This window comes from Nycticebus coucang, chromosome 13 (assembly GCF_027406575.1).
Source record: "Nycticebus coucang isolate mNycCou1 chromosome 13, mNycCou1.pri, whole genome shotgun sequence".
Taxonomy (NCBI): domain Eukaryota; kingdom Metazoa; phylum Chordata; class Mammalia; order Primates; family Lorisidae; genus Nycticebus; species Nycticebus coucang.
In genome coordinates, this window is record NC_069792.1 from 42,904,289 (window position 1) to 42,928,623 (window position 24,335).

At 37.2% G+C, this 24,335-nt stretch overlaps 1 protein-coding gene across 1 annotated transcript in view; it reads right to left on the reverse strand.

Moving 5' to 3' along the window:
* Positions 1 to 24,335, reverse strand: part of CNGB3 (cyclic nucleotide gated channel subunit beta 3) — a 196,797-nt gene that overhangs the window by 108,435 nt on the left and 64,027 nt on the right. The window contains exons 4-5 of the mRNA XM_053558667.1: positions 2,354 to 2,508; positions 200 to 352 (exon numbers count right to left, since the gene is read on the reverse strand). Of these exons, the coding sequence (XP_053414642.1) occupies positions 200 to 352; positions 2,354 to 2,508 (308 nt within the window). The remainder of the gene's footprint in view (positions 1 to 199; positions 353 to 2,353; positions 2,509 to 24,335) is intronic.

Consider the following 24,335-nt stretch of genomic DNA (forward strand, 5'->3'; position numbering starts at 1 on the left):
GCCGCAAGAATATTTTAATTCTTATCTTCACTGGAGAGTGACAAATGGACTCTTTGCAAATTATATAATTGCAATTCTAATTTCTAGGTAGATTCAGAATATGGGCTAGGAAAACCAGAAGCTATCTATGACTTTGGATCACAGAGGTTCTTGGTGATAGCCAGTCCTCCCACTGGGATAATCTGCCCTTTCATGGTACCTGAGTACGAATCTATACTTCCTGGAAGCCTAATTCGCTTTAGGTACTCTGTCAGAGGCACCTTCTGAAATTGGCAGCACAGCATGCTGTGGTAATGTTCTTTTGGTAGCTTAGTATCACTTTCTTGGGTTGATGATACAGCTGTGGGCTTTGCTTTACAGGAAAAAAAAAAAAGATGAAATCATTTTAAGAGGTTAAATTAGCTTAATAGGCAAAATTTTTAGATTTCTTATAGTGGGAACATTTGAGAATCTTTCCCTTCGATACAGGCAGATGAGGTAATTATTTTACTTTATAGAGAAGGTGCCAAAAATGTGTACACATTTTAAGAAAGGAAAAACCATATTAAAATGTTAATATTCAATATATGCTGATAACAATAGATTAATACAAATCACGTTGAGTACCCCTTGTAATTGCGGAAGTCAAATGTGACTTGAGTATTACACTTTTTTTTTTTGGAGACAGAGTCCTAATATATTGCCCTGGGTAGAGTGCTGTGGCGTCATCTTAGCTAACAGCAACCTCAAACTCTTGAGCTCAAGCCTTCCTTCTGCTTTAGCCTCCCCAGTAGCTGGGACTACCAGCACCTGCCAGGATGCCCAGCAAATTTTTCTGTTTTTAGTAGAGAGAGGAGCTCACTCTTTCCCAGGCTGGTGTTGCTCAAGGGATCCTCCCATCTCAGCCTCCCAGAGTGCTAAGATTATAGGCGTGAGCCACGGCACTCAGCAAATATTGCAAATTTAATATAGTTTTTTTCAAGTGCTATGGATAGATGTCAATGTGGTTGCACAACAATAAGAATGTACTGAATGCCCCAAAACTGTACACTTAGAAATAATTAATACAGTAAATTTTATGTTATGATGTTATGTGTATCTTACCAAAATAAAAAATTAGAAAAAAAAATACTAAAAAATTAAACATAAAAACCCTAGTTTTTTTTTCCTTTCTTAAAATGTGTATACATTTTTGTGGTGCCCACTGTATATAAATGAAATATACATAAAACAAAACATCATGTCATATACTTAAATATGTAATAAAAATAAAATAAAATTTTAATGTTTATGAAAATATACAAGTAATGAAAACAGTGGACCTTGGGAATATAAATCTCGAATAGAATATTTTAAATACAACCTCACTTCTCACATATTTTGGAGCATGAATACAGTCAGGGCTTCGCATTTACCCATATCAGAAACATTACAAATGCACATCATTCTACAGGGTTTAGACTGGTGCTGCTTTATCCTCACACATGTTCTTCAAGTTACAGGTAAATAAAGCTCAAAATATTCTTTTCAACATATTTTTAGCGAACATAATGAGTGTGATTTATTTTAGCCTCTTTAAAATAGAAACTGTTATATAGTACATAGTTTATTGTGAAAACCTACTTTCCCTCATAGAGAACCAGGAGGAAACCTTCAACTCCATTCCATGTAATTACCCATTTAGTATGCAGTTAACTGTTACTAAACAACCCAACTGTCTTCTATTCTTTTTCTACACACATTTAAATGTTTTACATAGATGTGATCATAGAATACATCATTTTTGTTCTTTATTGCACTTAATTTTTTCTCTTAAACATTTTTGTCATTACTAGGAAGGTTGATAATTGTCCCTTGTGATTGGTTTGAGGATGTCCTTTTCTCTGTGGATACACAAGTAGTATTCTTAGATTTTTATAATGCACACTTTGAATATTATAAGTATTCTTACTATTTCCAATGAAGCTTAGGTGGCTCATGTATAGGAGGTCACCTGCAGAGGGCTCCCTGTGTCTCCATCTGAGGATGTTCCTGAACAAGTTTACCTAACTGCCTGAGGAGTTAACAGCAGGCATCAGCACCAACCAACTTCCTCCCCTTCCATCAGGATAATTCTTAGGTGTGATCCACATCGTTTTTCAGCTGGAGCAAGCCCCAACAACCACAGTGATAACCCTCTTCCTAATGCATCTTTATTGTCCTAACTTCCTTTTCTTCCACACCCACCTTTCTGGATCATTTTCAAAATAAACTATTTGCCCCTAAATCATTGTCTCAGGGTGTACTTTAGGAAGACCCTGAACTGAAACAGTTGCAAAATATATGTCCTCCCATAACTTCTTCCTTCCCAGTACCTTGAGGGAATGATGCTTACCAGCTTGTGGGCTGGCTTCAGATGAAGATAGATCTCCTTCTACCAACTTTCTCTTGTAGAGGACTGTTCTTTGACGCATTCTTTTCACCAGGTTGTGTAGCTGGGCATCAGCATACTTATTTATAACAGGGACTCTGAGTGCTTTGCTTTTAGGGCTGAAAAAGGAAAAAAATAGTAATAGAGATAGGTCCTGAAAGAGGTATATGAAGAAGAGGGATTAAATTTTTTTCTTTCCTTCCATATTCAAAGTTATTAACTGTCTCTTTTTACAATTCAATAGAGCAATTAAAAAATTAAGTTTAAGGGAAACAGTGATGGTGGAATACAGATTTGTCATTGAAAACTTGGAATCCACAAGAATGTGGTCCTTCCTAACCACACTGGATGTTGCTGACTGTCATTACCCTGTGTCACTAGAAGTAAAGCTATAGCTGTGGTAGGGCAGGCAGGATTCTAAGATGGCCCAAAGTTTCCTGCCCCTTGGTGTACATCCCCAGCATACTTCTGGGGTCGGTGAATGTGGTGGGTTTTACTCCCAGAATTAGTTTATGCTATATGGTAGAGTGGATTTCAAGATAGGGAGATTATATAGGGCCTGAGCTAATCACAGGAGCTTTTTAAAAGCAGAGACTTTCTCTAGCTGCCGACAGAGCAGAAAGTCAGAGATTTGAAGCGCAAAAGGGATTGTATCAGAGAGAATCCTCCATTGCTGATTAAGGGGGCCACCTTATAAGGAGGCAGAGAACAATCCCTGGCTAGCTGGCTAGAAGAACACAGGCATCTTACTGCTATAATCACAAGGAACTGAGTTTTGCCAATAATAGGAATGAGCTTGGAAGAAGATTTTTGCCACAGCCTCCCATTGAGAACCTAGTTTGGCTGGGTTGATGCCTTGATTTTAGACTTGTGACACTTTAAGCCAAGAAACTGGCCAACCCCACCCAGACTGCTGACTGACATACCTGACAGCTAATGGACAGGTGTCATGTTAAGCCAGCAAGTTTGTGGCATCTGTTATGCAGCAATAGGAAAATAATAGAGCTAGTGTGTTTTAATGAACTTCCCTCACAAGAAAATGTACAGACCAGTACGGAGTATCGGGTAAAACTTAGTGTGCTCAGAGCCCCCACTCTCTATCTTCCTGCTGATTTTTGATCTACACAGGCCCCTCTATTCATTCTTATTTCTTTTTTTCCTTTTTTTTTTTTTTTTCAATTATACCATATCTGTGTACATTAATGCGATCAGGTCTCTATCTGCCCTTTCCATCTCACTTCCTAAATGGAGTCCTTGAGTCCAGAATGATTTGTTTCAGTGTGTCTATGTTCAATTCAAGGTGTTTGTAGGACCTTGTAGGTTAGGAGCTTGCTTGTGATACCAGGAGGCATTAGGAAATACAGTTCCAGCAATGAGAGCTTGGTGGTCTCAGCGTATGTGGGATGCTTGAAGAGATATGCCGCCATGTAGCAGCCCACATAGCCTATGGCTAGGAGGAGAGAGAGTTGTAAGAAATACCTGTAAGCTCAATAATGGAACACCTTGGTGGAAAGGGCTTGGAGAGGGATTTAGCTTTCCTAACAAGCATGAGAGCTCGCGAGATGAGAGCAGTGGTGAATTGGCAGTTCCTACACCTGTGGTGTTGAGAGGCACAAGACCAGCCTTATATTAGGCTGGAAGAGAAGGTAGTTGGGAGCATGCGCATTCTATCACGGACTTGCTTACTCTGACTCTGACTCCTCTCCTGCCTGCAGAAGGCCAGCACGGCATCTCTGCTGAAGATTACCAGGCTCTACTAAAGACTAAGATCTGTCTATTCTAAGACTGCTTTACTCTCTCTAAGACTCTCTCTCTTTCTCCAGCTAAAGTAGATAGCCCTCAGGCACCTAACAGACCTGAGCAAGGTAACTTAGCCGTCCACATCCGGAACCTAGTTAAGCCGGGCAGAGACCTGGCCAGTCTTGGGCCCTGACAAGTGATGTCAGGAATGAGATGTGACACCTCCACCATCATCATAGGCTTTAAAGTTCTCAAGTTTGGGAGATGTGTCTTTTCTTTATATTCCACAACTCCTAGCACAAGGTAGGCTTTTAATAAATGCTTATTGAATAAACAAGCCTGCTACTTCTAACCTTTTTTTTTTTTTTGACCTTATTTGATGTGTGTCAGTGCTTTAAAAAAAATCTATAAAAAGCAAAGTTGAGGGTTGATGGATCATTAACTATAAAGTCAGATATCCAAACTGTCAAATGTCTAATACAAGCCCCAAGACTGAAGAAGGATATTATTTTCTCTTCCTCAGTTGTATACAAACCCTAATCGACCACATAATGCCACTTAATCACAGCAGTTTGTATTGTGAAATCATATCTCATGGTTACAACACTAAAAATCATATCAGAAAGAATGCCAGAATTTGAAATATATATCTGTATTTTAAACACTACACATTTTTATTTTTGTTTTTGTGGGAGCATTAATATGAGGTCTGATAATTAAGTTTGTGAACTCATACTAGAAAAAGTGATACATGCTTCATTTCTGAAAATCACTATGGTCACCTTTGAGGTACTCCCCTTGGGAAGCTATACACCAATACCAGCACCTAGTTAACCCTTAAAAGCAATTTTGGAACTCTTTTTCTGAAATGACCATCAGAGCTGTTATTATATGACACACAAGAACACCTGACAATAATAACAAATGCCTCTCAGCAAGAGATCACCACATGTGAACATGAACACAGCTGTGAGACACTGATATAGCAATGTTATGAAATCTTACCAAGTTGTTACCAATGTAAGTGTGCAGTGGCAAATTCACTAACTTAATTGTTAGAACATGTATGATAATAGCTTTGATGGTCATTCCAGGAAAAGAGTTCCATAATTGCTTTGAAGGGTGGACTAGGTGCTGCTGTTGGCACATAACTTCACAGGGGGAGGACTTCAAAGTGCAAGTAGTGATATTTAGCAATGAGGTATGTTCAAAGTGGAAGTAGTGATATTCAGCAATGAGTTATGTAGCATTTTTTCTAGGACAAGTTTGTGAACTTAATTGTCAGATCTTATATTTCCATCTATTTTATCTTTTTCTTTTTCCCAGCTTCTTCGCTAGGATCCTTGCCTTTCTTCTCCTCTGCCTATATATACACAGAATCTATGAATGTATTCTTCTTTAGTTAATTTTGAAAATGAACAGAAAAAGGCAAGTATAGATTAAGAAACATGTATGATGAGATAAAAACCAAAGGGGGGCAAGACATGATTGCAAGAGGGACTTTACCTAACAATTGCAATCAGTGTAACCTGGCTTATTGTACCTTCAATGAATCCCCAACAATAAAAAAAAAAAAAAAAAAAAACCAAAGGGGGTAGAAAAGGGCACCAGTAGCTATGCTTCCTTAGAGCTATATTTGATATGTCTCATTCACATTGCTGTTAGTTATGTTTTTAAAGAATTCTTCTTCAGGGTGGCATCTGTGGCTCAAGGAGTAGGGTGCTAGCCCCATATACGGGGGTAGTGGGTTCAAGCCTGGCCCCGGTCAAAACTGAAAAAGAAAAAAAAAAAGAAAGAATTCTTCTTCATAATTTCATGATGAAAGATTTGGCAAACACAAAGGATATTTTATAAATTTTGATAAACATAGAAGGAAAGTCTTATCGGGTAGTCATCATTTATTGAGAAGAATGAGACATTAAACCTCTGTGTACCTATGTGGAAGAATAAAGGATTAGTTATTATTAGAAAAAAATTATGTAATATTTTTGTAAACATACAGAGAGAATGGTTTCTTTTGAAGTTTATGAAAAAGAAAAGAATTGGGTTGAGAGCAAGATGGCAGCGGAGTAACAGCTTCCTTGCATCTGGGCACCGTGAGTCTGGGGAGATAGGACTCCATGCATCTCTGGCTGGTGGGATCTGACTATCATCACCCATGTGAGGACACAGGGAATCAGCGAGAGACTTCTGGACCCCAAGAGGAGGACTAAAACAGTGGAAAAATGGCACGAGAACTTAAAGAGCAAGAAGAAGTGAAAGAAAAATTAGGGCAAGGAAAAAGATAAAAGAAATCACTCATGAGGAAGAATCAGCAGAAAACTCCAGGCAACATGAAGAACCAGTCCAGAACAACCCCACCAAGGGACCATGAGGTAGCTACTGCAGAGGATTCCACCTATAAAGAAATGTTAGGAATGACAGAAAGGGAATTTAGAATACACATGTTGAAAACAATGAAAGAAATGATGGAAACAATGAAGGAAACTGCTAATAAAGTGGAAAATAACCAAAAGGAAATCCAAAAACAGAATCAAATAAGAGATGAACAATATGAAGAATATAAACAGGATATAGTAGAGCTGAAGGAACTGAAACAGTCAATTAGGGAACGTAAAGATGCAATGGAAAGTATCAGCAACAGGTTAGACCATGCGGAAGAAAGAATTTCAGAGGTAGAAGACAAAGTTCTTGAGATAACTCAGATAGTAAAAGAGGCAGAAAAGAAGAGAGAGAAAGCAGAACGCTCACTGTCAGAATTATGGGATTTTATGAAGCGTTCCAACATACGAGTTATAGGAATCCCAGAAGGGGAATAAGAATGCCCCAGAGGAATGGAAGCCATACTAGAGAATATTATAAAAGAAAATTTCCCAAATATCACCAAAGATTCTGACACACTACTTTCAGAGGGATATTGGACCCCAGGTCGCATCAACTCTAACCGAGCTTCTCCAAGACACATTGTGATGAACCTGTCCAAAGTCAAGACAAAAGAAAAGATTCTGCAAGCTGCCAGGAGTAAGTGCCAGTTGACCTACAGGGGCAAATCCATCAGAGTGACTGCAGACTTCTCTAATGAAACTTTCCAAGCAAGAAGACAATGGTCATCTACCTTAAATCTACTTAAACAGAACAATTTGCAGCCTGGAATTCTGTACCCTGCTAAGCTAAGCTTAAAAATTGACAAAGAAATCAAAACGTTTACAGATACACAAACACTGAGGAAATTTGCCACAACAAGACCAGCTCTACAGGAAATACTTCAAACTGTTCTGCACACTGACCACCACAATGAATCAGCAGCAAAGTAAGAATTCAGAAATTAAAGGACAGAACCTAACCTCCACACTGATGCAAAAAACTAAGCAATGGACTGTCACAAAATAAGACAAATAGAATACTACCACACTTATCAATTATCTCAATAAATGTTAATGGCTTGAATTCCCCCCTGAAGAGACATAGATTGGCTGACTGGATTAAAAAACACAAGCCATCCATTTGCTGTCTGCAAGAAACACACCTGGCTTCAAAAGACAAATTAAAGCTCCGAGTCAAGGGTTGGAAGACAATTTTTCAGGCAAATGGAATTCAGAAGAAAAGAGGATTTGCAATCTTATTTTCAGATACATGTGGATTTAAAGCAAGTAAAGTCAAAAAAGACAAAGATGGTCACTTTATATTGGTAAAGGGAAAAATACAACAAGAAGACGTTTCAATTCTAAATATTTATGCACCCAATTTAAATGCTCCCAGGTTCTTGAAACAGACCTTACTCAGCCTGAGCAATATGATATCTGATAATACCATAATAACAGGGGAATTTAACACTCTTCTTACAGAGCTGGACAGATCCTCTAAACAGAAATTAAACAAAGATTTAAGAGATTTAAATGAGACCCTAGAACAACTGTGCTTGATAGATGCATATTGAACACTCCATCCCAAAGATAAAGAATATACATTCTTCTCATCACCCCATGGAACATTCTCCAAAATTGATCATATCCTGGGACACAAAACAAATATCAACAGAATCAAAAGAATTGAAATTTTACCTTGTATCTTCTCAGATCATAAGGCACTAAAGGTGGAACTCAACTCTAACAAAAACACTTGACCTCACACAAAGGCATGGAAATTAAACAATCTTCTGTTGAATGACAGATGGGTGCAGGAAGAAATTAAAGAGGAAATCATTAACTTCCTTGAGCATAACAATAATGAAGACACGAGCTACCAAAACCTGTGGGATACTGCAAAAGCAGTTTTGAGAGGAAAATTCATCGCTTTAGATGCCTACATTTGAAAAACAGAAAGAGAGCGCATCGACAATCTCACAAGCCATCTTATAGAATTGGAAAAAGAAGAACAATCTAAGCCTAAACTCAGTAGAAGAAAAGAAATATCCAAAATCAAATCAGAGATCAATGAAATTGAAAACAAAAGAATCATTCAGAAAATTAATGAAACAAGGATTTGTTTTTTTGAAAAAATAAATAAAACAGATAAACCATTGGCCATACTAATGAGGAATAGAAAAGTAAAATCTCTAGTAACCTCAATCAGAAATGGTAAAGGGGAAATAACAACTGATCCCACAGAGATACAAGAGATCGTCTCTGAATACTACCAGAAACTCTATGCCCAGAAATTTGACAATGGGAAGGAAATGGATAAATATTTGGAATGACACCCTCTCCCTAGACTTAGCCAGGAAGAAATAGAGCTCGTGAACAGACCAATTTCAAGCACTGAGATCAAAGAAACAATACAAAATATTTCAACCAAAAAATGCCCTGGTCCAGATGGTTTCACCCCAGAATTCTATCAAACCTTCAAGGAAGAGCTTATTCCTGTACTGCAGAAATTACTCGAAAAAATTGAGGAAGAAGGAATCTTCCCCAACACATTCTATGAAGCAAACATCACCCTGATACCAAAACCAGGAAAAGACCCAAACAAAAAGAATTTCAGACCAATCTCACTCATGAATATAGATGGAAAAATTCTCAACAAAATCCTAGTCAATAGATTACAGCTTATCATCAAAAAAGTCATTCATCATGATCAAGTGGGCTTCTTCCCAGGGATGCAAGGCTGGTTTAATATACGCAAGTCCATAAACGTTATCCACCATATTAACAGAGGCAAAAATAAAGATCACATGATCCTCTCAATAGATGCGGAAAAAGCCTTTGATAAAATCCAGCATCCTTTTCTAATTAGAACACTGAAGAGTATAGGCATAGGTGGCACATTTCTAAAACTGATTGAAGCTATCTATGACAAACACACAGCTAGTATTTTACTGAATGGAGTAAAATTGAAAGCTTTTCCTCTTAGAACTGGAACCAGACAAGGTTGTCCTCTGTCACCTTTACTATTCAACATAGTGCTGGAAGTTCTAGCCAATACAATTAGGCAAGACAAGGAAATAAAGGGAATCCAAATGGGAGCAGAGGAGGTCAAACTCTCCCTCTTTGCTGATGACATGATCTTATACTTAGAGAATCCTAAAGACTCAACCACAAGACTCCTAGAAGTCATCAAAAAATACAGTAGTGTCAGGATATAAAATCAATGTCCATAAGTCAGTAGCCTTTGTATACACCAATAACAGTGAAGATGAGAAGCTAATTAAGGACACAACTCCCTTCACCATAGTTTCAAAGAAAATGAAATACCTAGGAATATACCTAACGAAGGAGGTGAAGGACCTCTATAAAGAAAACTATGAAATCCTCAGAAAGGAAACAGCAGAGGATATTAACAAATGGAAGAATATACCATGCTCATGGATGGGAAGAATCAACATTGTTAAAATGTCTATACTTCCCAAAGCAATCTACCTATTCAATGCCATTCCTATCAAAATACCAACATCGTACTTTCAAGATTTGGAGAACATGATTCTGCGTTTTGTATGGAACAGGAAAAAACCCCGTTTAGCTAAGGCAGGTCTTAGTAATAAAAATAAAGCTGGGGGCATCAGCATACCAGACTTTAGTCTGTACTACAAAGCCATAGTGGTCAAGACATCATGGTACTGGCACAAAAACAGAGACATAGACACTTGGAATCGAATTGAAAACCAAGAAATGAAACTAACATCTTACAACCACCTAATCATTGATAAACCAAACAAGAACATACCTTGGGGGAAAGACTCCCTTTTCAATAAATGGTGTTGGGAGAACTGGATGTCTACATGTAAAAGACTGAAACTGGACCCACACCTTTCCCCACTCACAAAAATTGATTCAAGATGGATAAAGGACTTAAGTTTAAGGCATGAAACAATAAAAATCCTCCAAGAAAGCATAGGAAAAACACTGGAAGATATTGGCCTGGGGAAAGAATTCATGAAGAAGACTGCCATGGCAATTGCAACAACAACAAAAATAAACAAATGGGACTTCATTAAACTGAAAAGCTTCAGTACAGCTAAGGAGACAATAACCAAAGCAAAGAGACAACCTACACAATGGGAAAGGATATTTGCATATTTTCAATCAGACAAAAGCTTGATAACTAGGATCTATAGAGAACTCAAATTAATCCACATGAAAAAAGCCAACAATCCCGTATATCAATGGGCAAGAGACATGAATAGAACCTTCTCTAAAGATGACAGACGAATGGCTAACAAACACATGAAAAAATGTTTATCATCTCTTTATATTAGAGAAATGCAAATCAAAACAACCCTGAGATATCATCTAACCCCAGTGAGAATGGCCCACATCACAAAATCTCAAAACTGCAGATGCTGGCGTGGATGTGGAGAGAAGGGAACACTTTTACACTGCTGGTGGGACTGCAAACTAGTACAACCTTTCTGGAAGGAAGTATGGAGTAACCTCAAAGCACTCAAGCTAGACCTCCCATTTGATCCTGCAATCCCATTACTGGGCATCTATCCAGAAGGAAAAAAATCCTTTTATCATAAGGACACTTGTACTAGACTGTTTATTGCAGCTCAATTTACAATCCCCAAAATGTGGAAACAGCCTAAATGCCTACCAACTCAAGAATGGATTAACAAGCAGTGGTATATGTATACCATGGAATACTGTTCAGGTATTAAAGAAAATGGAGACTTTACATCCTTTGTATTAACCTGGATGGAAGTGGAAGACATTATTCTTAGTAAAGCATCACAGGAATGGAGAAGCATGAATCCTATGTACTCAATTTTGATATGAGGACAATTAATGACAATTAAGGTTATGGGGGGGAGGAAAAGCAGAAAGAGGGACAGAGGGAGGGGAGTGGGGCCTTGGTGTGTGTCACACCTTATGGGTGCAAGACATGATTGCAAGAGGGACTTTACCTAACAATTGCAAACAGTGTAACCTGGCTTATTGTACCCTCAATTAATCCCCAACAATAAAAAAAAAATTAATTAAAAGAAAAAGAAAAGAATTGCAGAAATATTCTTCTTTTCTTAAAATGAATCAAAATAAAAAATAAAATAAAGAATCATATAATTGACAAGTGTGGCCATAGAAGTTTTTGCCCTCCAGGAAAATGCATCATAGTAAGATTGGGGTGTTGAGAATTTGGCCTTTTTCTCCCCATTAGGTCAGGAAAAAATGTCCACAGTGAAATGTGAGATAGGAAAAAATATTTTTGGTCTGCAGTTGTACCCTGGAATTTAAGGAAATAAAATATATATGATGTAGATCTTCAAATTTGTTCTTTTAAAAGTATCTGTGTTTGTTAGGACTCTTAGAAAGGTTTTATGTGTACTCCAGGATAATATATTCTTTACTTTAAGATTCTTGCTTTAATATAACATGAAGTAATGACTAATTTTGATGATAATAGTAAAACAGGTAGGTGGTGGTCAAGAATGAGTTCAGAGAGGTGATATCTGAGTTCAATCATGAAAGAGGACTGATACGTTGCTAATATAAGGCAAGATGTTTAGGAAAAGGAAACAGACTCAGGAAGGGTATATTCATTTCTGCTTTATGGAATACAATAAATACATTGTAACATGGCTTGAAATGTCAACTGATACTAATGGGGAATGATAGCAGAATTCCAAGCAGAAATGGGACATGATTAGCTATTCTTTAGAAAAATCATTAAGAAAGAAAGAAGATAAATTACCTGTGGTAAGAAGGAAGTACAACTTTAGAGAGTTAAGTTAAAATACAGTATGAAACTCCAAATTTGGCCACTGGAATACGTTAAATAGTATTTGCCAAAATTCATGCCCGCCTGAAAGCTCAGAAGGTGATCTTATTTGAAAATACATTACATTACAGATATAATTACTTATTTTAAGATGAAATTGTCCTGGAATGTGGTGGGGTCTTAATCCAATGACTAGAGTCTTTATGAGAAGGTCAGGTGAAGATGACACCAGATGACATCAGAGGCAGAGATTGGAGCAACATGTTTACAAGCCAGGAAACACTAAGGATCACTGACAACCACGGGAAGCTAGGAGAGGGGTGTGGAGCATATTCCCCTTCTGCTCCTGCAGGAGGAGCAGCCTGGACTTCAGGTTTCTGGCGTCTAGAACTGTGAGAGAACAACACCCATTGTTTTAAGCCACCCAGTTTGTGGTAGTTTGTTATGGCAGTCCTAGGAAACCAATAGAGTTAGCTAAGTGGATAACTGTGGTACCACATGGGCTACTCAGACGAAGAGAAATGTAAACACATTCAGTTTCATGTATGTTAAACTTGACATATAAAGTGAGAGTCGAGGTCTCTTACATTCAGCTGGCAGTTGAAAATTTGGGTCTAGAAATCAGAGGGGAGGACAGAGCTAAAGATATTGAAGTAGAGGGAAATCCTCTGTCTAGAGGAGATGGTGGGAATTATACAGAGGCTGAAATTACTGTAAGAATCTGAATAGAACAAGAAAAGATTGGGAGGCCACAGCCTTGTGATCTGCTGACATTTAAGGAGTAGCACAAGAAAAGGAACTGAGAAGTAGAAATTAGAGCGTTAGGTCTAAGAGAAAAATGTCAGAATAATGTGAATGTAAGTCTGAAAAAGGAGGTCAGTGGAGTCTTGCGCTGCATAGAAAATGAAGGCTAGAGGATGACTTTTACTTTCAGGGAGTTAAAATTTTGGCTGGGCCTGGTGGCACATGCCTGTAATCCTGGCAGTCTGGGAGGCCAAGGTGGGTGGATAGCTTGAGCTCAGGAGTTCCAGAGCAGCCTGACTAAGAGCGAGACCCCATCTATACTAAAAATAGAAAAATTAGCTGGGCTGGTGCCTGTAGTTCTAGCTACTTGAGACCCTGAGGGAAGGGGACAGCTTGAGCTAGAGAGTTTGAGGTTGCTCTGAGCTGTGACAATGCCATGGCACACTAGTCAGAGCTATAGAATGAGACTATGTCTGAAAAAACAATTCCATTGGTAATCTTTAAGAATACTGGTTAGGACACATATAATGCCTAACACATTTTGCTGTGTTCTCCCCATTTGTATTAACAAGTATTTTGTAGAAAAGGTATGTAGAATCTACTTTTGTTCTCTAAATAAAATTTTGGATTTCCATTCATTATTTTCTTTTGCAAACTTTTCTAGATTCCTGTTACTTCTTAAGTATTAATTCATTTTTCAGTGACTTAACTTATCTTTCAAAAATCCTAATTGGTTAAAGTTTTTTAAACTTGCTAATTTTATTTTGTTTAATAACAGACTGGGTTAGGCAAAGAATATTATTATAATTTGGAAAGTTTTGTGGGGAGGGGAAAGCAGGTCCTTTTTCTTTTGTTGTGTTTGGGAAAGAATTAATGATAAACTCAGATAGCTGCCCTCAGAAATTACCTTTGTCTTTGTTATTTTGTGACAGAGTCTCACTCAGTCTCCAGGGAATTGAGGGCCGTGGTGTCACCAGTCACAGCAACCTCAAACTCTTGGGCTCAAGCAATCCTCTTGCCTCAGCCTCCCAAGTAGCTGGGACTACAGCCTCCCTCCCAACGCCCAGCTACTTTTTCCTTTTGGAGACAAGGGTCTTGCTCTTGCTCAGGCTGGTCTTGCACTCATGAGCTCAAGCAATCTGCCTACCCAGCTTCCCAGAGTGCTACAATTACAGGCATGAGGCCCCATGCTTGGCCCAGAAATTACCTGTGAAGAAAACACCCTGCTTTGAATAGTGAACACTTTCAGCTGAAAATAAATGAAAATAATTAAAAATAGCAAAAATGTATTATTTTTGTCAAAGTATGTGGCATCTTTGGTTAAGTTATATCTATACTATCTCAAGTAAGTAAATTTGAGACAGTATAGATATAACATAACCAAGTCTCACTTTACCCCTTTCTCACACTTACCCCTAAATGCTATGCAGATTTTGAGTTATTTATCATATTCCACTTGTGCATATGGTATGGTTTGTACACATTAGTTTGTACATATGGTAATGTACATATGAATATTATGATGCACAGTTTCTGAATCTAAATTATTCTTGATCTGTCTAGAACATGCTACAGTGCATTGATGGCACCAAAGTTTGTTTGCACAACTCCTGTTAGCAGTGTACCCTCTAGAGCATTTCTTCTGTTCATCTGTTAAGTGTTAGAGGTTGTATTCATAATATTTATTTTTACTGTTAGTGAATCACGTTCCAATGGTCCATAAACATAGTGGTAACTAACCCTGTTAAAAGTTAGGCAATTATTTTAAAATTAAAATAATGAAAAAAGTTATAAGAATATTATCTCATAGATTGTATTCATAAGACACATATGCACACATACATTTGTATGTACAAACTCGCCAGCACACGTAACTGATGGCCACCCTTCTCGAATAGTAACCCCACTGGAAAAAAAATGAATAAATATATCAATATAAACACAAAATAATCATAATACAATACAGTACATTTCAACATACATTTTAAATTCCCTAACAGTTTTAGATTTTTTTTTTGGAGAATAAGTAAGAAACAAGTACGGTGAATATGTTTTTTTTACCATTTTTCTTTTTTGTAGAGTATCAGCCAGAAAAAGTCAAAGACTGTATTCACAATGTTGCTGAAAATTGGTATTTTGGGGAAGTCCTGAGGCTTATTTTGAACATCTCATTCATTTATTCAAAGGATATTTATTGCACACTTAATAGAAAATGTTGTATATTCATCTTGAAGATTCTTTTATTCTTCTTTTATTTTATACACCCTTACATTTGTTCTTACTTATTAGCTTGTTCTAAGTAAATTGATGTTTTCTATATTTAACTGACATAGACTGATATATTAAAGTCCTATCTTCCAATGTATCTGTATTTGGAGTTAGGGTGTTTAGGGAGGTAATTAAGGTTAATTAAAGTCATACGATTGGGCCCTAATCTGGTAACACTCAATTTCTCTTTTTTTTTTTGACGGAGTATCACTTTGCCACCCTTGTTAGAGTGCATGGTGTCAAAGCTCCCAGAAACCTCAAACTCTTGGGCTCAAGCAATTCTCTTGCCTCAGCCTCCCAAGTAGCTGGGACAACTGGTGCCCGCCACAATATGTAGCTATTTTTAGAGACAGGGTCTCACTGTTGCTCAGGCTGGTCTCAAACTCCTGAGCTCCTGCCTTGGCCTTCCAAAGTGTTAGGATTACAGGTGTGAGCCACTGTGCCTGGCAAAACTGGACTTCTTAGGAGAGGAAGGGACACTAGGTACACTTTCTTTGCACACACCGAAGAAAGAATATGTGGAAATAGAGGAAGGGAGTGGACAGCTACAAGCTGGAAGAGAGGTTCACCAGAACACCACCCCTACAACACCTTGACCTTGCACCTGTAGTTTCCCAATCTATGAGAACATAAATTTCTGTTGTTTAAGACACATAGTCTATGGTATTTTGTTATGCTGTCCTAAGCAGACTAATCTGGATTATATACATATCAAGAAAAAAAAGGGTAATGCTATTTTAAGATGCAAATAGAAAGTTAGATAAAAATATTAGACTGAATGCCATAAATCCCTAGAAATGACAGAAAAAAGTCTAAAAAAACTACAATGCACAAAAACAAGACATTGCTACTAATAAACCAGGAAATCTGAGACGTTTCTGAAAGACAGAAGTCACGTGGTTCATACATTCTCATAATTGTGAAGTGCTCAGAACAATGTTGTCATTGCTACTATTTGTGAAGAAAACCACTGCCCAAAATACAGAAGTTTCTTGCAAAGTACAAGGGTTCTGGGAGCATTCTACCATCAGAGGGAATGGATATAGGGGGCAAGAAGGGGTTGTAGACAACGTGTAGGATGATCACACGGGGAACCACACTTGAAGCAGTGAAGGAGGTTGCGCTTCTTCCCACCAAACCTGCACTGAGTGGATGGAAGCAGATGCAACTTTCTCAAGGAAGGAGAGGGGATTTGGATTGGAGAAGCAGCGCTATATGCCAAGTGGATGGCAAAACTTAGCACGAGTGGGGGACTCCATGCCTAGAGAATGAGTTAGTGTTAAACTCCTCTTGGCAGTGTTTTTTTCCCCCCCACAATCATTGTTCAAAAAATGCTATAACAATGACCTATCAAATCGTGGTGTAAAGATGGTAGGTAGACTGAAAGGGGCTTGGTGGGAGTAATCTTTCTCACATATAGGCAATAAACGGGTGTATTGTTTATAGGGAATTTTAGAAAAAACCCTAAAAACAACCAAGAGTTGGCCTGATTTCTTTTCTCACCATGTGCCAATAATTCTTAACAACGTTGATGGCAAAATGCTTCTAAAGGTAGATGACTCCTTACTGTCCCAGCTGTGTCCATTATGATTCTACACCAGTTACAGTTGATTTTAAGTGCAAAGGTGATCACACAAGCCAAAAATTACCAAATGATTGCACAAAATCAATACTATGAGAAGCAGTAAAGAAAACTAAAAGGAAAACTAATACCCAAGGACAAAGAATTAATAAAACAGATAATAATTTTAAAAAGATTTATATTTTCATAAAGATAAGAAGAGATAACTTATTTTATGTTAATTGGGATAGATTATTGTAAAAGAGGGCCAGTTAGAGACTTGGAGAGGAAATATTTGCTTATCCAAAAACCAAAAACAAAACAATAACAATAAAACAAAAAAAGAGGTACAAGATAAACTAAACTTCAGAATGGACATAAGTGATAGAGGAATTAAGGAGCTGAAGAATTCTCCCAGAAAGTAACACAGGAAAACAGGTATAAAATCTGCAAAAAAAGGAGAGAAAGATTAATGTTAAGACAGGGAAGAAAGGCATTGAGATAGATCCCGAAGTTCTAACACCTGTATAAATTCCTAAAGGAGACAATAGAGAAATTTGAAGAGCTCGATTAGTCAAAGAATGTGTACAGAAACATTATAGAGAGTTGAAGAAATGCACAAACTTCAGATTCAAAGAGGTGACCAAAGGTGAATGAGATGAGTAAGAGAAAAACTCAAACCTAACACACTGTTGGAGATCGCAGAACAATAAAATTAAAGAGAAAAATTCTAAAACCTTTTAGAGCTGGAAAAAATTCCAATTCTATTAAATATGCCAACATTAGATTGGTATCAGATTTCTCACTGACAACACCGCCACTAGAAGCTAATGAAGTAATATCTCAAAATTTCCAAGGGTAAATGAATTTTCCTCCAACGCCATGCTGCCAAAACCCTATATAAGATTATCTCTCTGCTTTACTCAGGGAGACTTTATCTTCCAAAGACAACTTTCCTTAGAAAGTAGATAATTAAATTGTCATGTCTGCTACTGAGTGGTGGTCTCTTCCTTTAATAGTAGGAATATAATTTAAATGGTAAGAAGGCTTATAAAGAGTAAATAGATGGAGGAGTTAGGAGTTTTGTTAGTGTAGAATGTAGAGCTCTGATAAAAGCTATATTGAGAAATTCTATTTCGTCTTTTAGACTAACAGAGATCCTTTGACCCTTCATAAACTAAATTTTGAAAGTACATGCAAAAGAGAAATATGGTATTTCTACAGGTCAGGCTGTGGGCCTACTTGCCTACATACCCATCCTGTGTGAGAACTTTCCCTGAGAAGTAATCCATGCCCAGATGGACTTAACTGCATGAGAGAGGAAACAAATCTAGACAAAGGTGGGTCCTGGCTTCCAGCTTTCAAGGCAAAACAATCCCAACTACTACTAAAATATGGAGGATGAATGACTTGGGTTCTGTCCAATTAATATAACAACTCTCGCAATCTGGCAGGGGAGTAATGGAACCATTTCAGTTCCCCAAGGACAAATGGCCATGACCCTGAGGCTGCTTTGTTATTGGCTTGGCAGCGGTCTGTGTGGCTGAGGTCTCAAGTTGGAGGCAGAGCTGGTCCTCTTCCATAGGGATGCCAGTGGGGATGTGTGTGCACAGCTCCTGCCCAGCAGGGCTTCCCTGCAGAGTGCTTCAATAATCTAAATGCAAAGGGAGGGAATTTGTAGAAAGAGGGAAACCAAGGCTATCTGAATCAAAGCAAAATTAAACATGAGCTTCAGAGAAAAACAGAAGGAAAGAGTACAGAAGGTAATCAGACTAGGGAAGAGAGGTGGAGTCGTGGTGCCAACAGTCAGACACGTGGAGTAAGGTCATGATTCTATACACCAAAGTACGGGAGTTGAGGACAGAAATTTTAACTTTGGGGCCTGTGTGCAGCATGGTCAGCTTTTAGATCCTGGGAACACCAGGCTCCCATTCCCTGATGATCTAGGGAAGTTCAGTGTCTGGCTGAACAAAATTCTTGAATAGTCTTCCTTAAGTGTGAGTGAGCAGTAAATGGTTATCAGGAATATACTTTTTTGCTTGGAAATAGTTACACAGTTTTTTTCCCCTGAAAGTATATAGAGAGGCATCATTTGTATTCCAAGTAGAGAATTATCTAATAAAGAAAGAACAGAGAATGAATATTCAGTTTGATGTTGAAATAAAAGAGAGGGCATGCATATATTTAAGGGATACTACAAGTGCCAAATTAGTTGCTTCTTTTCTTTCTTCTTCTAAATAAAGAGCCAGAAGGAAACACTGAGTTGATCTGCAGTACTGAAGAGCTAAACTAAAGATACATTGAAGAAGGTGGCTGAGCATGTGGGTAAAATTTAAATAATTTTTGACTTTCAAATCACCAAATGAAAGGATGAAGAGGTGTCTATTAGAAGTACATTAATGAAAAGAGCAAGGTGAAATTAAGTTGCTGAAAACTACTAAAACTCAATGGGAGAACTGTGCTAGTAGTCCATATTGAAACTTTTCTTAAGATGAAAGCAGACAGTAATAACTTTCCTTCTTCCTTTATTATTGCATTTTCATGAAGAAATTGTACTGACTGGGTCATTGCCATAGTCTTGATGGCTGCCAGTCACTTACTGTTGGGGCCAGACCTGTAGGACGTTGCTGCCACCAACTGATTTTTGACAAAGGTACAAAAGCAATTCAAAGGAGGAAGGGTAGCCTTTTAACAAATGGTGTGGAACAATTGAATATCCACAGGCAAAAGCGTGAGCTTCAACCTAAACTTCATACTTTCATAAAAATTAATTCAAAATAGATCATGGACTTAAATGGAAAACATACAACTTTCACAAAAAAATAGGAGAAAATCTTGATCTGTGGCTGGCAAAGAACTCTTAAATTTGGTACCAAAATCATGGTCCATAAAGGGGAAAAAAACAATAAATTAAATCTGATCAAAATTTGAAGCTTTTGTTTTGTTAAAGACTCTGTTGAGAGGATGAAAAGACAAGCATTGGGAGGAGAGGGCCTACTGGAGACCCCACAGGAAGAGGCTGGGGAGCACAGCACTGCATATGATTCTCACAGATTTAATGAGATGAGTTTTCTTATGCTTCTTTCAGATGAACTAACTGGAGCCCAATTTATCTGCCTGAAAAACCACACATGCATATAGATGGTAGAAGGTTATAAGTGAGTGATGATGATGATGATTGTTATTATTTTAAGACAGGATCTTGCTATATTGTACTGGCTAGAGTACAGTGGGATCATCATAGCTCACTGCAATTTCAAATTCCTGGGTCCAAGTGATACTCTTGCCTGAGCTGGGGCCACCACATTAAGGCTAATTTTCCACATGTATTTATTTATTATTCTTTTTTGGAGAGAGGGGATATTGTTATGTTGTCTAGGCTGGTCTTGAACTCCTGGTCTCACGTGATCTTCCCACCTCCCAAAGGACTAAGATTATAGGTGTGAGCCACCACACCCTATCCTGTTATGTTATAAGCAAATTATAACAGAACTAACCGAAGAGAAAAACAAAGACAATTAGAATTTAGTGTTTTTTGAGCTTTGAAGGATGAGCATTTTGGTTTTAAGAGGCCAAACTAGTGTCATACTGAATATCTTCTCTTGAAAAGTGGAGAATATTTGGAGTACGTGGAACACAGCTAAATGAGAATGTTATTTGGGTTTTGTTTTAGCAAGATGTGCTGAGAGGTGAATTTATTAATATTTAAACTGAATGACACTATCTTAGCCTTAGTTTGCTTAAATGTAAAACAATGCTAACATTTTGCAGAGGAGAATAATATGATAAGGTATGGGATATGCTTTTGAATCTTTAAGAGGAAAATGTAGAAATCAAGAATGCCATGGTACTATTACATAAATTTCCAAGACTTTTCAGAGAGGCAGGCTACTCTCCTGATGAACACTGTCATCAACTTTTACAGTCTAAATTACTTACCAGGTCTTGTGCAAATAATTTGTATAGTCTGTCACATACTGTATTACACTGAATATTCAATTCAAATACCCTAGTTTCTGAAGGACATAGCAACACACAGCTATAAAACTTACTCATAAATCACATGGGCATGGTTGAGGAAGCTCACCATGTCATCTATTTGTAGTCAGTACAGATCTTAGACGTGCAACACAAATTTTTATGTAAATCAGGAATATCAATAGTCACATCAATTTGCATTTGCAATTTGACTCCTCTTAGTCAATGTGACAGAATCACCTTACTGGCCACAAGCAAATTACAAAAGCAATATAAAAGAGATTACATCCCTAAAGTATTGCAGATACCCTATACATCCGTTCTTTTTAATTTGGTATTTGAGAAGATGAGGTCATTTTCAGCATAAATCCTTTTGGAAACCCAAATTTATGTTTGGCTTTCTAGCAATAACCTGAACTCAGGGCGTTCTGCAATTGATGAGAAGTTGGGATTACCAGGGTTCCTGTTATGCTACCTGTCGTACTAGGTTTTTAACTTGCTCAGGGGGTACGATGTTTATTATAAAGGGTTTCAATGTGACTATGGTGACATTGGAAGCAAAATATACATCATGGCACCATAACTCGAGATAGGTATATTGATGTTATATATGAACATTAGATATTTTCATTCGCTTGTGTAAAGGGGAAATTTAAGTTTTGTAGTGACAGGAATTTATATAATTTTTTTGTCCCCAAACAACAGATGCTTGAGTGGATGTGGAGAGAATAGAACTCTTATACATTGTTGGTGGGACGGAAAACTAGTACAATTTCCATGGAAAGTAGGGTAGAGACACTGCAAAATACTAAAAGTGTACCTACCATTGGATCCAGCAATCCTACTATGTTTATAGAAGCACAATTCACAATCTCAAAGATGTGGAAACAACCCAACTGTTCATCAATACATGAATGTATTAATAAAAAATGTGGTATATGTATACCATGGAGTACTACTCAACCATAAAAAGCATCTGTTATCTTTTGTAACAACCTGCATAGAAATAGGGACCTTCTTCTAAGTGAAGCATTGCAAGAATGGAAAAATAAACACCACATATACTCAATACCAAATTGGAACTAGCAGATCAACACGTATGGAAATAAAACTCAATGGAAATCAAATAGGTAGGAGGGGCTGGGTAAATTTATACTTAATGAGTCCAATCCACACTTTCTGGGTGAAGGACACACTAATAACTTTGACTTAAAATGTACAAAAGTGAATTATGAAACCAAAACATGTGTACCCATGTAATATTCTGAAATAAAAAAATTTTTTTGCTTATTTTGAAGAAAAAGTTAAAAAAATTATGAATTCTAATTTCAATGTAGGGTCTTCACTGAAGGGTCCTGAAACTTAAACTTTATTAGCGTCACAGTAATCTCTGTAAGTGTTAAAGATGAGTTCAGAACACCTCAATGTTTTAAATTCCATCACCCATAGGTACCTCTTCATACTCAGTACGATGGCTTTAAAAAGAAAAATAGACACTAGGCATCAGCAAAGTTGTGGAGTAACTGAAACCTTAATACTTCCTATATTGCTAGGAATAAGAATTAATATATATCTTTATATAATAAAAAGATATAAGATCTTTATATTCCCACAGTCACTGAACTGTGGCAAATGGTTTGTCAGTTCTTCAAAAAATTAATTGTATAATGTTCATAATTGCACTATTCCCAGTAGCCAAAAAGTGTATGCCACCTAAATATCCATGATTGGATAAATGAATAAACAATTTGTAGTACAAACACACAATGGAATATTATTCAGCAATATAAAAGAATGAAGTACTGATAATTATACTTCAACGTGGATGAACCTTGAAAACATTATGCTAAATAAAAGTAGCCTGACACAAAATATCGCATATTATGATTCGCATATATTTATATGAAATATCCCTAATAAACAAGTCTATGTAGTCAGAATGCAGATTGGTGGACAGTAGGAACTGGGAGGTGCAGACACTGGGGAGAAACTTTTTGGGGAGAAACTCTCTAATGGGTAAAATATTTTACTTTAGAGTTATGAAAACTTTTTGGAACTAGGTAGAGGTGGTGATTGCACAACATTGTGAATGTACTAAGTAAATGCTACTAAAGTTTTCATTTTAAAATGGTTAATTTTATGTCATATGAATTTCCATTCAATCAATTATTTTAAAAAATCCACCACCATTCATTAACTCAAAAAACATTTATTGACATTCAGCCTTTGACCAAGAGCTGGAGATACAATGTCAGAAGACCTTGCTACCAAAGAGTATAGTGTAGGACATTACTGTGCAGTGGGCTAAGTCCCAAGGAGAAGCAATCAAGTGTTTGTAGAGTGCCTGTTATGAAATAGGTTTCTGAATACGCTATGATGGTAAGTCACCTATGGTGCATCTTACAAGGGTACCTGTGAAACTTACTAAATGTATAATATAAATGTCTTAACACAATAACTAAGAAAATGCCAGGAAGGCTATGTTAACCAGTGTGATGAAAATATTTCAAATTGTATATAAAACCAGTGCATGGTACCAATGATTGCATTAATGTACACAGCTATGATTTGATAAAAAAAAAAACAAAAGCCCTATGTATGTTAACATAATTATAGCGTTGTGTGACATTCACAGTGAGTGATAAAGGAATTGTCAGTCAACTTTCCAAAAGCAAATGGGCCTTGGGATTATTGTGAAGTTGTAGATGGGTTTAAATAATAAATAGACTGTGAAGCAAGAGAATGAACAGTAGCATGGGGATATGAAGGAGTCTGGATGTACCGGGAGGTTAAAGAGAGAACCACGAAGGAAATGTTTTGGGTAATATCTGTCTTTTCATTCTCTCAACTGGGAAGATTTTTATTGTGAACTCCAAATAATATGCTGCTCTATAAATTTCATACATCGATTCTCAATTTGTTCTCTAAAACTACATGACATAAATCTAACCCCTCTTTCATACAATGTACAAAAATTATCTGCTGGCCGTCATCATATCCCTCCCATCATGAGCCCTCATTTTCCATAATATCATGTTACTGAGGATATGTCCATGTATTGAGAGCCAGTCACTATCCCTGCACTTCCTTCCTCTGGAGGTGCTCCCTTTTGTGATAGGTCCTTTGATGAAGTGACACCAGTAGAAAGCAATGTTCTGCTGACCTGTTTTCATTAACACAAGTAAGAGTGGTCTATAAGTTCTGCACTTGTATTATTTTTGTTTTAGATTAGTCCCAATAGTCCCAAATATTGGCTTATAATTGAGTCACTTTCCTTAACTAAGTTTCCTAGCTCTTTTTGATATGGTTCTCCCTGGGTCAATCAATTCAGGATTTTAAAATTCTGTTTTGAACTCTACATATTGCCCTGGTAAATTTTGAACAATATTTTAATTTTATTTTTCATGACTATCAGAATAACCCCATAAAGGAGGCTACTCAAATGTGACTATCCTCTTTTTCAGATTAGGAAACTGAGGTTATGGCAAATTAAAAGATTTTTCC